At 46.5% G+C, this 18239-nt stretch overlaps 1 protein-coding gene across 9 annotated transcripts in view; it reads right to left on the minus strand.

The window, feature by feature from the left end:
* Nucleotides 1–508: 508 nt before the first annotated feature.
* Nucleotides 509–18239, minus strand: part of LOC139268562 (uncharacterized) — a 612984-nt gene continuing 595253 nt past the window's right edge. For 8 of the 9 annotated variants that reach the window (XM_070886894.1, XM_070886891.1, XM_070886893.1 and 5 more), the window contains one exon: nucleotides 509–3212. In XM_070886894.1, coding sequence (XP_070742995.1) covers nucleotides 2437–3212 — 776 coding nt within the window. In that variant the 3' untranslated portion in view covers nucleotides 509–2436. The remainder of the gene's footprint in view (nucleotides 3213–18239) is intronic. The other variant, XM_070886892.1, reaches the window with a different exon arrangement.

Here is an 18239-nt window from a genome sequence, read left to right on the forward strand (position 1 = left end):
GGAATTTTTTGAGGATGTTTCCAGTAGAGTGGACAAGGGAGAACCAGTTGATGTGGTATATTTGGACTTTCAGAAGGCTTTCGACAAGGTCCCACACAAGAGATTAATGTGCAAAGTTAAAGCACATGGGATTGGGGGTAGTGTGCTGACATGGATTGAGAACTGGTTGTCAGACAGGAAGCAAAGAGGAGGAGTAAATGGGTACTTTTCAGAATGGCAGGCAGTGACTAGTGGGATACCGCAAGGTTCTGTGCTGGGGCTCCAGCTGTTTACATTGTACATTTATGATTTGGACGAGGGGATTAAATGTAGTATCTCCAAATTTGCGGATGACACTAAGTTGGGTGGCAGTGTGAGCTACGAGGAGGATGCTATGAGGCTGCAGAGTGACTTGGATAGTTAGGTGAGTGGGCAAATGCATGGCAGATGAAGTATAATGTGGATAAATGTGAGGTTATCCACTTTGGTGGTAAAAACAGAGAGACAGACTATTATCTGAATGGTGACAGATTAGGAAAAGGGGAGGTGCAACGAGACCTGGGTGTCATGGTACATCAGTCATTGAAGGTTGGCATGCAGGTACAGCAGGCGGTTAAGAAAGCAAATAGCATGTTGGCCTTCATAGCGAGGGGATTTGAGTACAGGGGCAGGGAGGTGTTGCTACAGTTGTACAGGGCCTTGGTGAGGCCACACCTGGAGTATTGTGTACAGTTTTGGTCTCCTAACTTGAGGAAGACCATTCTTGCTATTGAGGGAGTGCAGCGAAGGTTCACCAGACTGATTCCTGGGATGGCGGGACTGACAAATCAAGAAAGACTGGATCAACTGGACTTGTATTCACTGGAGTTCAGAAGAATGAGAGGGGACCTCATAGAAACGTTTAAAATTCTGACGGGGTTAGACAGATTAGATGCAGGAAGAATGTTCCCAATGTTGGGGAAGTCCAGAACCAGGGCTCACAGTCTAAGAATAAGGGGTAAGCCATTTAGGACCGGGATGAGGAGAAACTTCTTCACCCAGAGAGTGGCGAACCTGTGGAATTCTCTACCACAAAGTTGTTGAGGCCAATTCACTAAATATATTCAAAAAGGAGTTAGATGTAGTCCTTACTACTAGGGGGATCAAGGGGTATGGCAAGAAAGCAGGAATGGGGTACTGAGGTTGCATGTTCAGCCATGAACTCTTTGAATGGCGGTGCAGGCTCGAAGGGCCGAATGGCCTACTCCTGCACATATTTTTTATGTTTCTATGTTTCTAATAAGAGACAAATGAAGAGCGAATAGGGAGAAATGGGAAGACAGGGCAAGTAGAAATAAAGTATTTAATTATTTTATTTAAAATGTTTACTTATAGAGGTTAAGATTAATATTACAGTAATAAAGTTACTCCTTTGATTTCAGTAGCTTCATTGTTTCTGTGTCACAGAGTGTGCGCTGAAAACTTTAAAACAATGCTGAGCCCAGAGAGACTGAAATTCCTCGGAGTTGCTAGCAGTTTAAGGGTTAAATACATTTAGAATGCAAATTGTGGAGTAGACATCAGGGATGAAGTTTCTCTTTTAATGATGAATGGGTTTTTCTCCATAATTAACAGCCACTAATAAAATTGTGGGAATATGCTATTTTGGAAGATGTGATTTCTGAGAATACGATTTTGATAAAAGACTTGCATTTATATAGCACTTTTCACGATCTCAGATCCTCCCAAAGTGCTTTAAAACCAATGAAGTAGTTTTGAAATATAGTCATTGTTGTAATGTGGGAACCATGGCAGCCAATTTGCACACAGCAAGGTCCCACAAACAGCAATGCGATAATGCTCAGTAAGTCTGCTTTAGTGATGTTAGTTAAGGAATGAATATGGACACCAGGGACAACTCCCCTGCTCTTCTTTGAAATAGTACCATGGGATATTTTACATCTATCTGAGAGGGCAAAACGGGCTGCAGTTTAGTGTCTCATCCGAAAAACAGCACCACCAACAGTGCAGCGCTCTCTTAGTACTGCACTGGAGTATCCGTCTAGATTTTGTGCTCAAGTCTCTGGAGTGCTCAACCTTCTGACTCAGACGCAAGAGTGTTACCATTGAGCCATGGCTAATTGATGACAGGTCATTAATTAAGGAGAAAAATAGGCACACTCCTGTTCTATGTTAAAAGAGAAATTTTACCCTCCAGTTAATTCTCTGCACTGGGCACTGGCATCAATAACACACATATACAATTAACTCATTTTGTCTAATTTTTGACAAAATAGAAAAATCAGTAAACATTTTATTTTTTATACCTTAGAGAACAAAATGAAATAAAAAAATTATTTTATATTTTGGCTTCACTCCCATTGTTAAAGACTAACAGAGTAAAACGGAACTCCGGTACCATTCCGTTAATATGACTTAAGTTCAGTGATTCACATTTTGTGACCTACCACTTCATATCTAGTCCTTGGGTACAGCTTCAGGCTCACAAAGTCTATAAATGACTGCACCACTCTTGCTATGTCGCGGGAAGACCAATTTTTGCTCCTTCACACAAGACTTTTCACTGCAGTCATCCTGTACAGCATGGACTTGTGGAATGTTACTGTCAGTCGGTCTCCTCGGAATGAAAACAAGAGTATCACAATTGTCTTGTAAATAAATGTTATTTAGAGCACAATATGTTGATTCTTCAGCACATGAACAAGAACTATCTGTGGATTGACTACTTGTATCACAATCACAGTTGAACACATCACTCTGCAGAATGGCTTGGGAAGAAGTTTCAGAGCAGTATTCATCTACGAGACCAGTCTGAGTTGGTAAGCCATCTGTTTGGAATTTTTCTCCGTGAGTTGCAGATTTAAGTTTATCAATGCTCACTAAATAATAGTGCTTCCTGTCCAGTAAGTCCTCATTTGCCATTGGGCTTGATATCTCCCATCCTTTGTTAGCTAAACCGCAGGCAGTGGCATTTTCAAAATCATCTTCTTTTAAAATCGAAGGTTTTGTTGAATCGGACTGGGAACTTGGTGGTAAATTTCTATTTGTCATGCTATTGCTGTCAGATGATGGCATGCTATCAACAAAATATTTACATTGGCATTCACACTGAATGCCAGCTTCACCATTCTCTATATTACAGTCTTCCGATATTGCTTGAATCATCTCTTTACTTGGTCCTTTGCTTGTACAACTACTACTTCTGTTGTCCTCTGAGGGTTCCGTTCCATCAGCTAAACAAAAATATGTATTTAAAAAAATTTAGTTCTGAAGAAAATAAGTGACTGCTTTGTTGTTTATTTCCAACATTTTTTTTCTAAACTAAATTTTTGTGTAAAGTTTTCTGTTTAACAAAGTAAAGAATGTTAATGATGGGAATCAAATGCTTGCACTTTTTGCTACCTAGTTTCAGCATGAAGCACTCTCGGGCATAATGGCAACTTGGGTGCAATACTGCATAAGCAAGACTAAGGCAGAATGCAAATGAATGTAGTGAAACTGCTTATTGCCGATGATTTTTTTTCCAGAGTTCAGTTGAAATTATAGGGGGAGAAATTGGCTTCCTTTGCGCCTCCCTTTAGCGCCTCTGGTGAACGATGCCCACGAATTTCCGTATCGGTTTTGCGCTGGCGCTAAGAGTTACCGCCTCGGTCCCTTGCGCCCTAGTGATCCTGTCGTCATCCGAAGTGCAGCGCTCGGTTACCGCCCCGGATCAGAACTTTCCTCTCGCCCCTTGCCTGAGCGCCTGCTGTTAACAATGGCAGTCAGATGGCCATTGGAAGAGCACTATTTAAAGGCGTCAACATCCTTTTTTTGGGTCAGCAAAGAATGCTGCCTTGTCAATTTGACATAGGCAAACAGGCGTTTTGAGCAATTTCAGCGTCTTTCATTTTCGGGAGTCTTCCGCCTCAGAAAAATTATTCACTTTCATTTAGGTGAGATTTCAAAGTGCAACATTTCCATACATTAATGGGAGCTGTACTGGCACTGGATCTCGCCCTCCAGTGTCAATGCCGGAGACAGAGAGAAAGATTGCCAAATGTGGCCAGAGGGAAGAGGGCCAACAGATCTTACCCTCCCAGGGTATTCTGGCAGCAGTTCTCCTACATCAATTTCACTGAGGAACACAGTGTCTTAGAATGCGCCGCTTCACCACGGACGTGGTCACAGAGCTCTGTCACCTCCTGCAACCAGACCTCCAGCCTCAGACCAGGGTGAGCACGAGTCTCTCAGTGACACTCAATTTCTACACCAGCGGATCGTTCCAGTGTGCAACAGGAAACATATCTAACATATCGCAGTTCGCCGTGCACCACGAGATCACAGTTGCTCTCTACAGAAGGAGAAGGGAGTACATTTCCTTCCCCATCACTAGAGAGAAGCAGCATGAGCATGCACGTGGCTTTGCCAGGATAGTGCGCTTCACCATGGTGCAGGGCTCCATTGACTGCACCCATGTTGTTTTGCAGGCATCGCATAACAATCCTGAGGAATTCCGTAACCACAAAGGCTACCACTCACTTAATGTGCAGTTGGTGTGCGACCACACACAGCGAATTATCTCCGGCAATGCCCACTGTCCTGGCAGCAACCACGATGCCTTCATCCTGCGCGAGACCGGTGTGCCAGCTCTGTTCTAGCCACATCAAGCACGCGGCTAGCTACTGGGAGATAAGGGCTACCCGCTGTCTACCTCACTCATGACACCCCTCCGCAAACCCAACACTTGTGTCCAGCACTCATATAATGAGTGCCATGCCTCCGCCAGGAAATCAGTGAGCAGACCATCGGAGTGCTCAAGCAACGGGTCCACTGCCTTGACCGAGGAGCCCTCGGCTAAGTGGGTGTCCCTTTTGTGGTTGTCTGCTACATGCGGCACAACTTGGCCATCATGAAGGCACAGCCATTGTCAACAGGCAGAGTTGCACCATCTCAGGAGGAGGAAGAGGGAGATGAGGAGGACGAGGAGGAGGAACAGGAGCACGAGCAGCAGCGACAGAGGAAGCAGCCACTCAATCGGCCTTGAGGAAGGGCGGTCCATGACCACCTCATCAGACTTCGGTTCCAATGAATTACAGGCCACTTGCTGGTTGCTCAGCACGTCCCTAACATTCCATCAATTTCTCATTCCATACCACACGCCAAAGCTGAAATAAGACACAGCACCAAATTTGCAATAATAAATTTATCCAAATTCAGTGACCACATATACACAACAAAAATATTAACGAATCAACCTTGTGCAAACCCTTACTTCCCCTCTTTACAGTGCCTTTTCCTAATCTACTGCTCCCACATAGTGTCTCCCCAGTGGCCACAGTAGGGCTGGTGGAAAGCTGCTGAGTGTCATTGCTGTTATGTATCCCACATTACTGTACATTACTGTATCTTACCATGCTATACATGACTGTAACTAATTATGACCTGTAACCACAACATACCTTACCACCAGGGGTGCACTTGCAGGAGACACTGCATACTTGTTCCACAAAGGTATATAAAGACAAGTGTGGCATTCGAGAGCTGTGAAATAAAAGTGCAGGTCCAGAGTGACCTTGACTTCAGCATGTGCCTCGTGTAAGTCTGTACTGCAGGGTCAGGACTTAACAGTGGCGACGAGTTACGGGATCACAGAATCCACAGAATGGCGACCAACGGCTCAGAATAAAAATACAATGCTGGAGATAATTGGGAGGACTTCATAGAAAGACTCCAGCAAAGCTTTGTAACCAAAGACTGGTTAGGCGACGATAAGGCAGACAAGAGAAGAGCCCATCTCTTGACCAGCTGTGGCTCGAAAACATACGCCTTAATGAAGGACCTGCTGGCACCCGAGAAACCAGCAAGCAAGTCATTTGAAGAGTTGAGCACACTGGTAAGAGACCACCTGAAGCCAGCGAGCAGCCTACACATGGCCAGACACAGGTTCTACAACTACAGACGCTGTGTGGGCCAGAGCATACCTGAATTTGTGGCGGAACTTCGGAGGCTGGCTAGTTTATGTGAATTCTCCGATGAACTAAGGAGAGAAGTACTGAGAGACTTTTTTATTAAAGGAATAGGCCACGCAGGCATATTCCGAAATCTCATTGAGACCAAGAACTTGACCCTAGAGGCAGCAGCACTGGTTGCACAGACATTCTTGGCAGGAGAGGAAAAAACGAGGTTGATCTACACTGCGGGTATGACAACTAACGAAACATCGGAACAAGGGGTTCACAGCGTGAAACAAGCCGCTACCCCCACATACAGATCAACCTTGATGTCAGCAACCATTGTCTGCATAATACTAAAACATTGCGTGGCCTCTGCCTGTGTTGCAATGGAAGCTGCCACATTGCCCATGATACACGTCATGACGTCTGGATCCGCATGGTCTCTCTGGGAGTCCACCATCCTTTGCAGAGTGGAAGTGATGGACTTCATGGTGTGCGCAGAGCTCTGTGCAATGTTGGAGGCAGACTCCTCCATGTTCCTTACCTTTGCCGAGAGGCTCCCGGGCACCCTTGCCATTGCACCTATCATCTCGGAGTGCATGGCCATCACCCTTCTTGTGAACGCCTTCCCATCGAGGTCCTCATTCTGAGTCCTGTGCAGCAGAACTCATGTGCGAACTCGCCCTCTGGGGAGCTGGCTTCCGAGCTACCCCTTCCCCTCGGCCTTGCTGCAGCCCGCTCGTCCCCGGTGCATCACCAAGTGCAGACCCCTCTACTAAACTTTCCTCTAAAGATCACATAGTGCCAGTATCTGAGGTGGTGCCTGCGGGAGAGAGATGCAGTGACATGGTACTTTGGCCTTCATAACGAGAGGATTTGAGTATAGGAGCAGGGAGGTCTTGATAAAATTGTACAGGGCCTTGGTGAGGCCACACCTTGAATATTGTGTACAGTTTTGGTCTCCTAATCTGAGGGAGGACATTCTTGCTATTGAGGGAGTGCAGCGAAGGTTCACCAGACTGATTCCCGGGATGGCAGGACTGACATATGAAGAAAGACTAGATCGACTAGGCTTATATTCACTGGAATTTAGAAGAATGAGAGGGGATCTCATAGAAGCATATAAAATTCTGACGGGATTGGACAGGTTAGATGCAGGAAGAATGTTCCCAATGTTGGGGAAATCCAGAACCAGGGGTCACAATCTAAGAATAAGGGGTAAGCCATTTAGGACCAAGATGAGGAGAAACTTCTTCACTCAAGAGAATTGTGAACCTGTAGAATTCTCTACCAGAGAAAGTTGTTGAGGCCAGTTCGTTAGATATATTCAAAAGGGAGTTAGATGTGACCCTTGGGGCTAAAGGGATCAAGGGGTATGGAGAGAATGCAGGAATGGAGTACTGAAGTTGCATGATCAGCCATGATCATATTGAATGGTGATGCAGGCTCGAAGGGCCGAATGGCCTACTCCTGCACCTATTTTATATGTTTCTGTTGTTTCCTCCTCCTCTTCCCCTTCCTCACTCTCAGTGCGAGGCTCAAGGACAGGCTGGTCACCTGGTTGCTGATTGTTGGAAAGCATAAAGGAACAAGATTCGCGTTAAGGTGAGGGCAGGTGGGAATTAACGGAGCAAGTAATGCAGACATTATCAGGAGCTGGAAAGTAAGAAAGGCTTGTGGTGTGAGGACAAAGTGGGATGAGAGAAGGAGAGGGGATGAAGATACCATTGTTACCGCAAATGCGGTGCGTCGCAGAGGCGGGAGATCGAGCAGCCAGAGGCCTATAAAGGCCAGCAGTCAGGAGTCGGGGAGTTCGAGGTGCGTCGCAGAGGTGGGAGATCGAGCAGCCAGAAGCCTATAAAGGCCAGTAGTCGGGAGTTCGAGGTGCGTCGCAGAGGTGGGAGATCGAGCAGCCAGAGGCCTACAAAGGCCAGCAGTCGGGAGTCGGGGAGTTCGAGGTGCGTCGCAGAGGCCAGCTGGTGCAGCTGCAGCAGGGAGGCAAAAAAGAACTAGAAAGAAATCGAAAGGTGACGTCACAGCCAAGGGGGTAAATGATTGGCTGGTGATTGGTAAGTAGCTTTTCTTTTTCCTTTCTTTATCAGTAAGTAACATTTTAACATTGTTATTGCCCAATTAGGTTAATCTAAGGGTTAAGACATGGCAGGAGAGCTCGGACACGTGTTATGCTCCTCCTGTACTATGTGGGAAGTCAGGGACGCTTCCGGTGTCCCTGACGACTATGTATGCGGGAAGTGCATCCGTCTCCAGCTCCTGACAGACCACATTGCGGCACTGGAACTGCGGGTGGATTCACTCTGGAGCATGCACGATGCTGAGAATGATGTGAATAGCACATTTAGTGAGTTGGTCTTACCGCAGGTAAAGGGTCCACAGCCAGATAGGGAATGGAAGACCAACAGGAAGAGTAGTGCAAGGAAGGTAGTGCAGGGATTTCCTGCGGTCATCCCCCTGCAAAACAGATGCACCGCTTTGAGTACTGTTGGGAGGGATGATTCATCAGGGGGGAGCAGCAGCAGCTAAGTTCATGGCACCGCGGCTGGCTCTGCTGCACAGGAGGACAGAAAAAAGAGTGGGAGAGCAATAGTGATAGGGGATTCAACTGCAAGGGGAATAGATAGGCGTTTCTGCGGCCGCAACCGAGACTCCAGGATGGTATGTTGCCTCCCTGGTGCAAGGGTCAAGGATATCTCAGAGCGGGTGCAGGACATTCTGAAAAGGGAGGGTGAACAGCCAGTTGTCGTGGTGCATATAGGTACCAACGATATAGGTAAGAAAACGGGATGAGGTCCTATGAGACGGATTTAGGGAGCTAGGAGTTAAATTAAAAAGTAGGACCTCAAAAGTAGTAATCTCAGGATTGCTACCAGTGCCACGTGCTAGTCAGAGTAGGAATCGCAGGATAGCTCAGATGAATACGTGGCTTGAGCAGTGGTGCAGCAGGGAGGGATTCAAATTCCTGGGGCATTGGAACCGGTTCTGGGGGAGGTGAGACCAGTACAACCCGGACGGTCTGCACCTGGGCAGGACCGGAACCATTGTCCGAAGGGGAGTGTTTGCTAGTGCTGTTGGAGAGGAATTAAACTAACGTGGCCGGGGGATGGGAACCTATGCAGGGAGACAGAGGGAAACAAAATGGAGTCAGAAGCAAAAGATAGAAAGGAGAATAGTGAAAGTGGAGGGCAGAGAAACCCAAGCCAAAAAACAAAAAGGACCACATTACAGCAAAATTCTAAAGGGACAAAGTGTGTTAAAAAGACAAGCCTGAAGGCTCTGTGCCTCAATGCGAGGAGTATTCGGAATAAGGTGGACGAATTAACTGCGCAGATAGCAGTTAACGGGTATGATGTCATTGGCATCACGGAGACATGACCAAGGCTGGAAACTCAACATCCAAGGGTATTCAGCATGTAGAAAGGATAGACAGAAAGGAAAAGGAGGTGGGGTGGCGTTGCTGGTTAAAGAGAAAATTAATGCAATAGTAAGGATGGACATTAGCCTGGATGATGTGGAATCGGTATGTGTGGAGCTGCGGAATACCAAAGGGCAGAAAACGCTAGTGGGAGTTGTGTACAAACCACCAAACAGTAGTAGTGAGGTTGGGGACAGCATCAAACAAGAAATAAGGGATGTGTGCAATAAAAGTACAGCAGTTATCTACATATTGATTGGGCTAACCAAACTGGTAACAATGCGGTGGAGGAGGATTTCCTGGAGTGTATTAGGGATGGTTTTCTATACCAATATGTCGAGGAACCAACTAGAGAGCTGGCCATCCTAGACTGGGTGATGTGTAATGAGAAGGGACGAATTAGCAATCTTGTTGTGCGAGGCCCCTTGGGGAAGAGTGATCATAATATGATGGAATTCTTTATTAAGATGGAGAGTGACACAGTTAATTTGGAAACTAGGGTCCTGAACTTAAGGAAAGGTAACTTCGACAGTATGAGGTGTGAATTGGCTAGAATAAACTGGCAAAGGATACTTGAAGGGTTGACGGTGGATAAGCAATGGCAAACATTTAAAGATCACATGGATGAACTTCAGCAAGTGTACATCCCTGTCTGGAGTAAAAATAAAACGGGGAAGGTGGCTCAACCATGGCTAGCAAGGGAAATGAAGGTTAGTGTTAAAGCCAAGGAAGAGGCATATAATTTGGCTAGAAAAAGCAGCAAACTTGAGGACTGGGAGAAATTTAGAATTCAACAGAGGAAGACTAAGTGTCATGCATGTAACCTTTATGTAACAACACTGCAATACTGTATATGCGTAAGAAATGCACACCTTGACCACAGGGGGTGAACTTGTGGGAGACACTCCTCACCTGGTCATCCAGGTATATAAAGGGAGGTCCCACACAGGGTCATCACTTCTTGGTCCTGTGAATAAAGGTTCAGGTCATGAAGTAACCTTGTCCATAGAATGTGCCTCGTGTGGATTTGTGGTATTGTGTAAGGACTTTACACGAAGGGTTTAATTAAGACAGGGAAAATAGAGTACGAGAGGAAGCTGGCAGGGAACATAAAAACTGACTGCAAAAGCTTCTATAAATATGTGAAGAGAAAAAGATTAGTGAAGACAAACGTAGGTCCCTTGCAGTTGGATTCAGGTGAATTTATAATGGGGAACAAAGAAATGGCAGACCAATTGAACAAATACTTCGGTTCTGTCTTCACGAAGGAAGACACAAATAACCTTCCGAATGTACTAGGGGACAGTAGGGCGAGTGAGAAGGAGAAACTGAAGGATATCCTTATTAGGCGGGAAATTGTGTTGGGGAAATTGATGGGATTGAAGGCCGATAAATCCCCGGGGCCTGACAGTCTGCATCCCAGAGTACTTAAGGAAGTGGTCCTAGTAATAGTGGATGCATTGGTGATCATTTTCCAACAGTCTATCGATTCTGGATCAGTTCCGATGGACTGGAGGGTAGCTAATATAACACCACTTTAAAAAAAATGAGGGAGAGAGAAAACGGGTAATTATAGACCGGTTAGCCTGACATCAGTGGTGGGGAAAATGTTGGAATCAATCATTAAGGATGAAATAGCAGCGCATTTGGAAAGTAGTGACAGGATTGGACCAAGTCAGCATGGATTTATCAAAGGGAAACCATGCTTGACGAATCTTCTGGAATTTTTTGAGGATGTAACTAGCAGAGTGGACAAGGGAGAACCAGTGGATGTGGTGTATTTGGACTTTCAAAAGGCTTTTGACAAGGTTCCGCACAAAAGATTGGTGTGCAAAATCAAAGTGCATGGTATTCGGGGTAATGTACTGATGTGGATGGAGAACTGGTTGGCAGACAGGAAGCAGAGAGTCGGGATAAACGGGTCCTTTTCAGAATGACAGGCACTGAATAGGGGAGTGCCGCAGGGCTCAGTGCTGGGACCTCAGCTCGTTACAATATATATTATCAATTTAGATGAAGGAATTGAGTGTAATATCTCCAAGTTTGCAGATGACATTAAACTGGGTGGTGGTGTGAGCTGTGAGGAGGATGCTAAGAGGCTGCAGGGTGAATTGGACAGGTTAGGTGAGTGGGCAAATGCATGGCAGATGCAATATTATGTGGATAAATGTGAGGTTATCCACTTTGGGGGCAAAAACCACGAAGACAGAATATTATCTGAATGGCAGCAGATTAGGAAAAGGGGAGGTGCAACGAGACCTGGGTGTCATGGTTCATCAGTCACTGAAAGCGGGCATGCAGGTACAGCAGGCGGTAAAGAAGGCAAATGGTATGTTGGCCTTCATAGCTAGGGGATTTGAGTATAGGAGTAGGGAGGTCTTACTGCAGTTGTACAGGGCCTTATTGAGGCCTCACCTGGAATATTGTGTTCAGTTTTGGTCTCCTAATCTGAGGAAGGACGTTCTTGCTATTGAGGGAGTGCAGCGAAGGTTCTTTGCACGATGACTTGTGCACACTGGTCCGAGAGCATTTGAACCCGAAGGAAAACGTTCTGATGGCGAGGTACCGGTTCTACACCAACAAAAGGTCTGAAGGCCAGGAGGTGGCGCGTTATGTCGCCGAGCTGAGATGTCTTGCAGCACATTGCGAATTTGAAGGACATTTGGAGCACATGCTCAGAGACTTTTTCATACTTGGCATTGGCCAAAAAACCATACTTCGCAAACTTTTGACTGAAGAGACCCCAACCTTGAGTAAGGCCATAGCAATAGCCCAGGAGTTCATTGCCACCAGTAACAATACGAAGCAAATCTCTCAGCACATAAGTGCTGCTACAAGCATTGTAAACAAAGTGATGTTGTAGTCGAATTGTAACGTACAGGGCAGGTCAGACAAAAACCTGCAGCTGCACGTCCGCAGATGTCTCAGAGTCCACCATCAAGGATGATGAATGCAAGACCATTAACACCTTGCTGGTGCTGCGGGGGTGATCATCATTTCCATTCATGCCGATTAAAAGGGTACGTTTGCAAGGGCTGTTGAACAATGGGACACCTCCAACGAGTGTACAGGCGAGCTGCAAAGGCTGTTAAACCTGCAAAACACCATGTTGCAGAGGAGGACAGATCCACGGAGGATCACAACGAACCAGAGCCTCAGATCGAGGAGGCAGAGGTACATGGGGTGCACACATTCACCACGAATTGTCCCCCGATAATGCTGAATGTTGAACTAAATGGACTCCCGGTGTCAATGGAGCTGGACACGGGCGCGAGCCAGTCCATCGTGGGCAAAAAGACTTTCGAAAGGTTGTGGTGCAACAAGGTCTCCAGGCCAGTCTTAACTCCAGTTCGCTTGAAACCAAGAACTTACACAACTTATATGTATACTTGTATTTACTCTGTACAGCCACCAGAGGGCTCATCCCCTGGTGTCCCAAGGGATCCCATAATCCCTTGGGAGCACAGGTATTTAAGGAGGCTTCACAGGTTGGAGAGGCTCTCTGGAGACCTGCAATAAAAGATTAAGGGCACACTTTACTTTGAGCTCACAGTGTTCAGTCTGACTCTTTCTCCATACACAACAGTAAGTTTCAAGTTTTTTACTTACCTTGTGTAGCCAGGAGGAGCTGGACTGCTCCACCCGGCTCCACGTTAAAAACTTGCGTACTGCTGACCCTTGCCCCTCCTGAACCCTCTCTAAGTCCTCAGCCAACATCCGAGCTAGCCAATCTTGCTGCATCTGCCCACCCTTCCTCCCTCCGGCAACCTGCCTCTGGGGCCGTGACTGGAACCAGCATCTCAGTGATACTATCCTAATGAGTAAGGAGACCAATTTGCAGCCAGTTTCATTAGACAGATGCAGCATTTGCTGCACCGGGATTGTGGTCTAACTTGGGCGCAATCAAAGTTCTAGGCCTATGTATTTTAACCTATGGGCCTCTTTATTCACCCATACCTTTCAGCATTTTTCCACTGAGTATGTACTCACACTCATTCTCATCCCAAAATGTATTACCTCACACAAAGCCACATTAAGTTGCATCTTCCCCCAGTTATCTTACTCTGCTATACTATCTATGTCTTCCTGAAACTGGTACCTTGCAGAGCTGACCCTGCTGGAGTTTGTGAGATCAGCGGGAACGCATTTTCTCAGCATGGGGCAGGCAGTATAAACTAACTACTTCTTCTTCTGCTTAGGCAGTACCACGTATCGAGTATGACTTGCTTCCACACCAAAAAGGGATGAGTTCACAGGTGTGTTGATGAAGGATCTGATATGCCAGGTCACAAACTACATATTGAAGGGTGGAAGATGCCTGTGCGTGGATTTTTTTAACGTGTGGTGGCCATTTCACACCAGCCACCACACGGGCTTGACAGAGCTAGGTCTTGGTCCAGTGACAAGGATTAACCAAGACGACTGGAGACCAGCTCTGCTGCATGGACCTAGTGCGCACACATTGCAGTGTGGACTGTCCCGTGCTGCCCCTGGACCCTCACCTCTTCTGTCCCGAACTCTCACCTCTCCTGGGCCCCGATCTCTCTCCGCTCCTCTGCCCCGGTCATTCGCCGCGGCGAATGACTAACCACTACACCACTGCGGGCACACCTCTTGTGCCAACCATCCCTTACAGCCAGAAACTGCAGCATCTGGCTGCCATTTTGGGGAGGTGACACATAGACATTCTCTGCTCAGTCCCCGGGCAAGGGGGACAATCTAGAATATTTAAAAAGATTGACTGTAGGGTTCTTCTGAGGTTTAGGCCAATACTGATTTGGATCCCATCGATAAGGGACACATTCTCCCATGTAGAGATCGGTAGGCCTCACCTCACCTCACTGGACATACCTTCCGCCGCTGATACACTGGGGGACAACTCAGCCAAAGCAGTACAAATTCCCGATTAGGGATAGCTGATCTTTATACGTACATTTTTAAAGGACTGAAATTCTGATCGGGTGTCGAGTAAAAAGTGGGGAGGGGATCACTCAACAAGGGCTCAAATTTGAGAGAGGAACCCGGATATAGTGGTTTTCTGTACCATTTAAGTCCTGCCCCAAGTGCTCTCCCACCTCCCCAACATCAAATGGATGTGCCTGGGGAGTCGGCTGCCCGTGTCCTAACTCACACCAAGTCCCACTCACCCATCTCCCCTGTGCTTGCTGACCTGCATTGGTTCCCAGTTAAACAACAATTCAAATCCCTCCATGGCTTCGCCCCTCCCTATCTATAATCTCCTTCGGCCCAACAACTGCCGCCCATCCCCCTCCCAACAAGATATCTGCGCTCCTCTAATTCTGCCCTCTTGAGCATCACTGATTATAATCGCTCAACCATTGATGACTGTGCCTTCTATTGTCTAGGTCCTAAGCTTTGGAATTCCCTGCCTACACCTCTCCATCTCTCTACTTCTCTTTCATAGAAATTTACAGCGCAGAAGGAGACCATTTTGGGCCATCGTGTCCGCGCCGGCCGACAAAGAGCCGCATGGCCCTCGGTCAGCAGTCCTGAAGGTTACATATGAACAATGAACAATGGCGAAAAGGTAAAGAGCACCCAGCCCAACCAGTCTGCCCCACACAATTGCAACACCACTTACACTGAAACATTCAACACTCCACCCCAACCGGAGCCGTGTGATCTCCTGGGAGAGGCCAAAACCAGATAAAAACCCAAGCCAATTTAGGGAAAAAAAATCTGGGAAAATTCCTCCCCTACCCATCCAAGCGATTGAAACTAGTTCAGGAGATCACCCTGGATGTATTCGATTCCCTGCAGTACTTATCATCATATCTGTGCTGGCCAACAAGAACTTATCCAGTCTAATTGCAATTACCAGCTCTTGGTCCGTAACCCTGCAGGTTACTGCACTTTAAGTGCCCATCCAACCATCTCTTAAAAGTGGTGAGGGTTTCTGCATCCACCTCTCTTCCAGGCAGTGAGTTCCAGATCCCCACAACCCTCTGCATAAAGAAGCCCCCTCCCGCCACCCCAAATCCCCTCTAAACCTTCCACCAACCACCTTAAAACTATGCCCCCTCATAATAGACACCTCCACCAATGGAAATAGGCTCTTACTATCCACTATGTCCAGGCCCCTCAATATTTTGTACACCTCAATGAGGTCTCCTCTCAACCTCTGATCCAATGAGAACAAACCCAGCCTATCCCATCTATTCTCATAACTAAGATACTCCATTCCAGGCAGCATCCAAGTAAATCTCCTTTGCACCCTCTCTAGTGCAATCACGTCCTTCCTATAATATGGCGACCAGAACTGCACGCAGTACTCCAGCTGTGGCCTAACCAAAGTATTATACAATTTAAACATAAACTCCCTACTCTTACATTCTATACCCCAGCCAATAAAGGCAAGCATTCCGTATGCTTTCTTAACCACCTTATCCATCTGGCCTGCTACTTTCAGGGATCTGTGGACAAGCACTCCAAGGTCTCTTTGTTCATCTACACTATTAGGTGGCCAACCGCTGAATGCTATACCCTTTCCTTATTAGCCCTCCCAAAGTGCATCACCTCACACTTCTCTGGATTAAATTCCATTTGCCACTGCTCTGCCCACCTGACCAGTAGATTGATATAGAAACATAGAAAATAGGTGCAGGAGTAGGCCATTCGGCCCTTCTAGCCTGCACCGCCATTCAATGAGTTCATGGCTGAACATGCAACTTCAGTACCCCATTCCTGCTTTCTCACCATACCCCTTGATTCCCCTAGTAGTAAAAACTTCATCTAACTCCTTTTTGAATATATTTAGTGAATTGGCCTCAACAACTTTCTGTGGTAGAGAATTCCACAGGTTCACCACTCTCTGGGTGAAGAAATTCCTCCTCATCTCGGTCCTAAATGGCTTCCCCCTTATCCTTAGACTGTGTCCCCTGGTTCTGGACTTCCCCAACATTGGGAACATTCTTCCTGCATCTAATCTGTCTAACCCCGTCAGAATTTTAAACGTTTCTATGAGGTCCCCTCTCATTCTTCTGAACTCCAGTGAATACAAGCCCAGTTGATCCAGTCTTTCTTGATAGGTCAGTCCCGCCATCCCGGGAATCAGTCTGGTGAACCTTCGCTGCACTCCCTCAATAGCAAGAATGTCCTTCCTCAGGTTAGGAGACCAAAACTGTACACAATACTCCAGGTGTGGCCTCACCAAGGCCCTGTACAATTGTAGCAACACCTCCCTGCCCCTGTACTCAAATCCCCTCGCTACGAAGGCCAACATGCCATTTGCTTTCTTAACCGCCTGCTGTACCTGCATGCCAACCTTCAATGACTGATGTACCATGACACCCAGGTCTCTTTGCACCTCCCCTTTTCCTAATCTGTCACCATTCAGATAATAGTCTGTCTCTCTGTTTTTACCACCAAAGTGGATAACCTCACATTTATCCACATTATACTTCATCTGCCATGCATTTGCCCACTCACCTAACCTATCCAAGTCGCTCTGCAGCCTCATAGAATCCTCCTTGCAGCTCACACTGCCACCCAACTTAGAGTCATCCGCAAATTTGGAGATACTACATTTAATCCCCTCGTCTAAATCATTAATGTACAGTGTAAACAGCTGGGGCCCCAGCACAGAACCTTGCGGTACCCCACTAGTCACTGCCTGCCATTCTGAAAAGTCCCCTTTTACTCCTACTCTTTGCTTCCTGTCTGACAACCAGTTCTCAATCCATGTCAGCACACTACCCCCAATCCCATGTGCTTTAACTTTGCACATTAATCTCTTGTGTGGGACCTTGTCGAAAGCCTTCTGAAAGTCCAAATATACCACATCAACTGGTTCTCCCTTGTCCACTCTACTGGAAACATCCTCAAAAAATTCCAGAAGATTTGTCAAGCATGATTTCCCTTTCACAAATCCATGCTGACTTGGACCTATCATATTACCTCTTTCCAAATGCACTGCTATGACATCCTTAATAATTGATTCCATCATTTTACCCACTACCGATGTCAGGCTGACCGGTCTATAATTCCCAGTTTTCTCTCTCCCTCCTTTTTTAAAAAGTGGGGTTACATTGGCTACCCTCCACTCCATAGGAACTGATCCAGAGTCAATGGAATGTTGGAAAATGACTGTCAATGCATCCACTATTTCCAAGGCCACCTCCTTAAATACTCTGGGATGCAGTCCATCAGGCTCTGGGGATTTATCGGCCTTCAATCCCATCAATTTCCCCAACACAATTTCCCGACTAATAAGGATTTCCCTCAGTTCCTCCTCCTTACTAGACCGTCCGACCCCTTTTATATCCGGAAGGTTGTTTGTGTCCTCCTCAGTGAATATCGAACCAAAGTACTTGTTCAATTGGTCCGCCATTTCTTTGTTCCCCGTTATGACTTCCCCTGATTCTGACTGCAGGGGACCTACGTTTGTCTTTACTAACCTTTTTCTCTTTACATATCTATAGAAACCTTTGCAATCCGTCTTAATGTTCCCTGCAAGCTTCTTCTCGTACTCCATTTTCCCTGCCCTAATCAAACCCTTTGTCCTCCTCTGCTGAGTTCTAAATTTCTCCCAGTCCCCGGGTTCGCTGCTATTTCTGGCCAATTTGTGTGCCACTTCCTTGGCTTTAATGCTATCCCTGATTTCCCTTGATAGCCACGGTTGAGCCACCTTCCCTTTTTTATTTTTACGACAGACAGGAATGTACAATTGTTGTAGTTCATCCATGCGGTCTCTAAATGTCTGCCATTGCCCATCCACAGTCAATCCCTTCAGTATCATTCGCTAATCTATCCTAGCCAATTCACGCCTCATACCTTCAAAGTTACCCTTCTTTAAGTTCTGGACCATGGTCTCTGAATTAACTGTTTCATTCTCCATCCTAATGCAGCATTCCACCATATTATGGTCACTCTTC

Source organism: Pristiophorus japonicus, chromosome 8 (genome assembly GCF_044704955.1).
Source record: "Pristiophorus japonicus isolate sPriJap1 chromosome 8, sPriJap1.hap1, whole genome shotgun sequence".
Classification (NCBI taxonomy): domain Eukaryota; kingdom Metazoa; phylum Chordata; class Chondrichthyes; family Pristiophoridae; genus Pristiophorus; species Pristiophorus japonicus.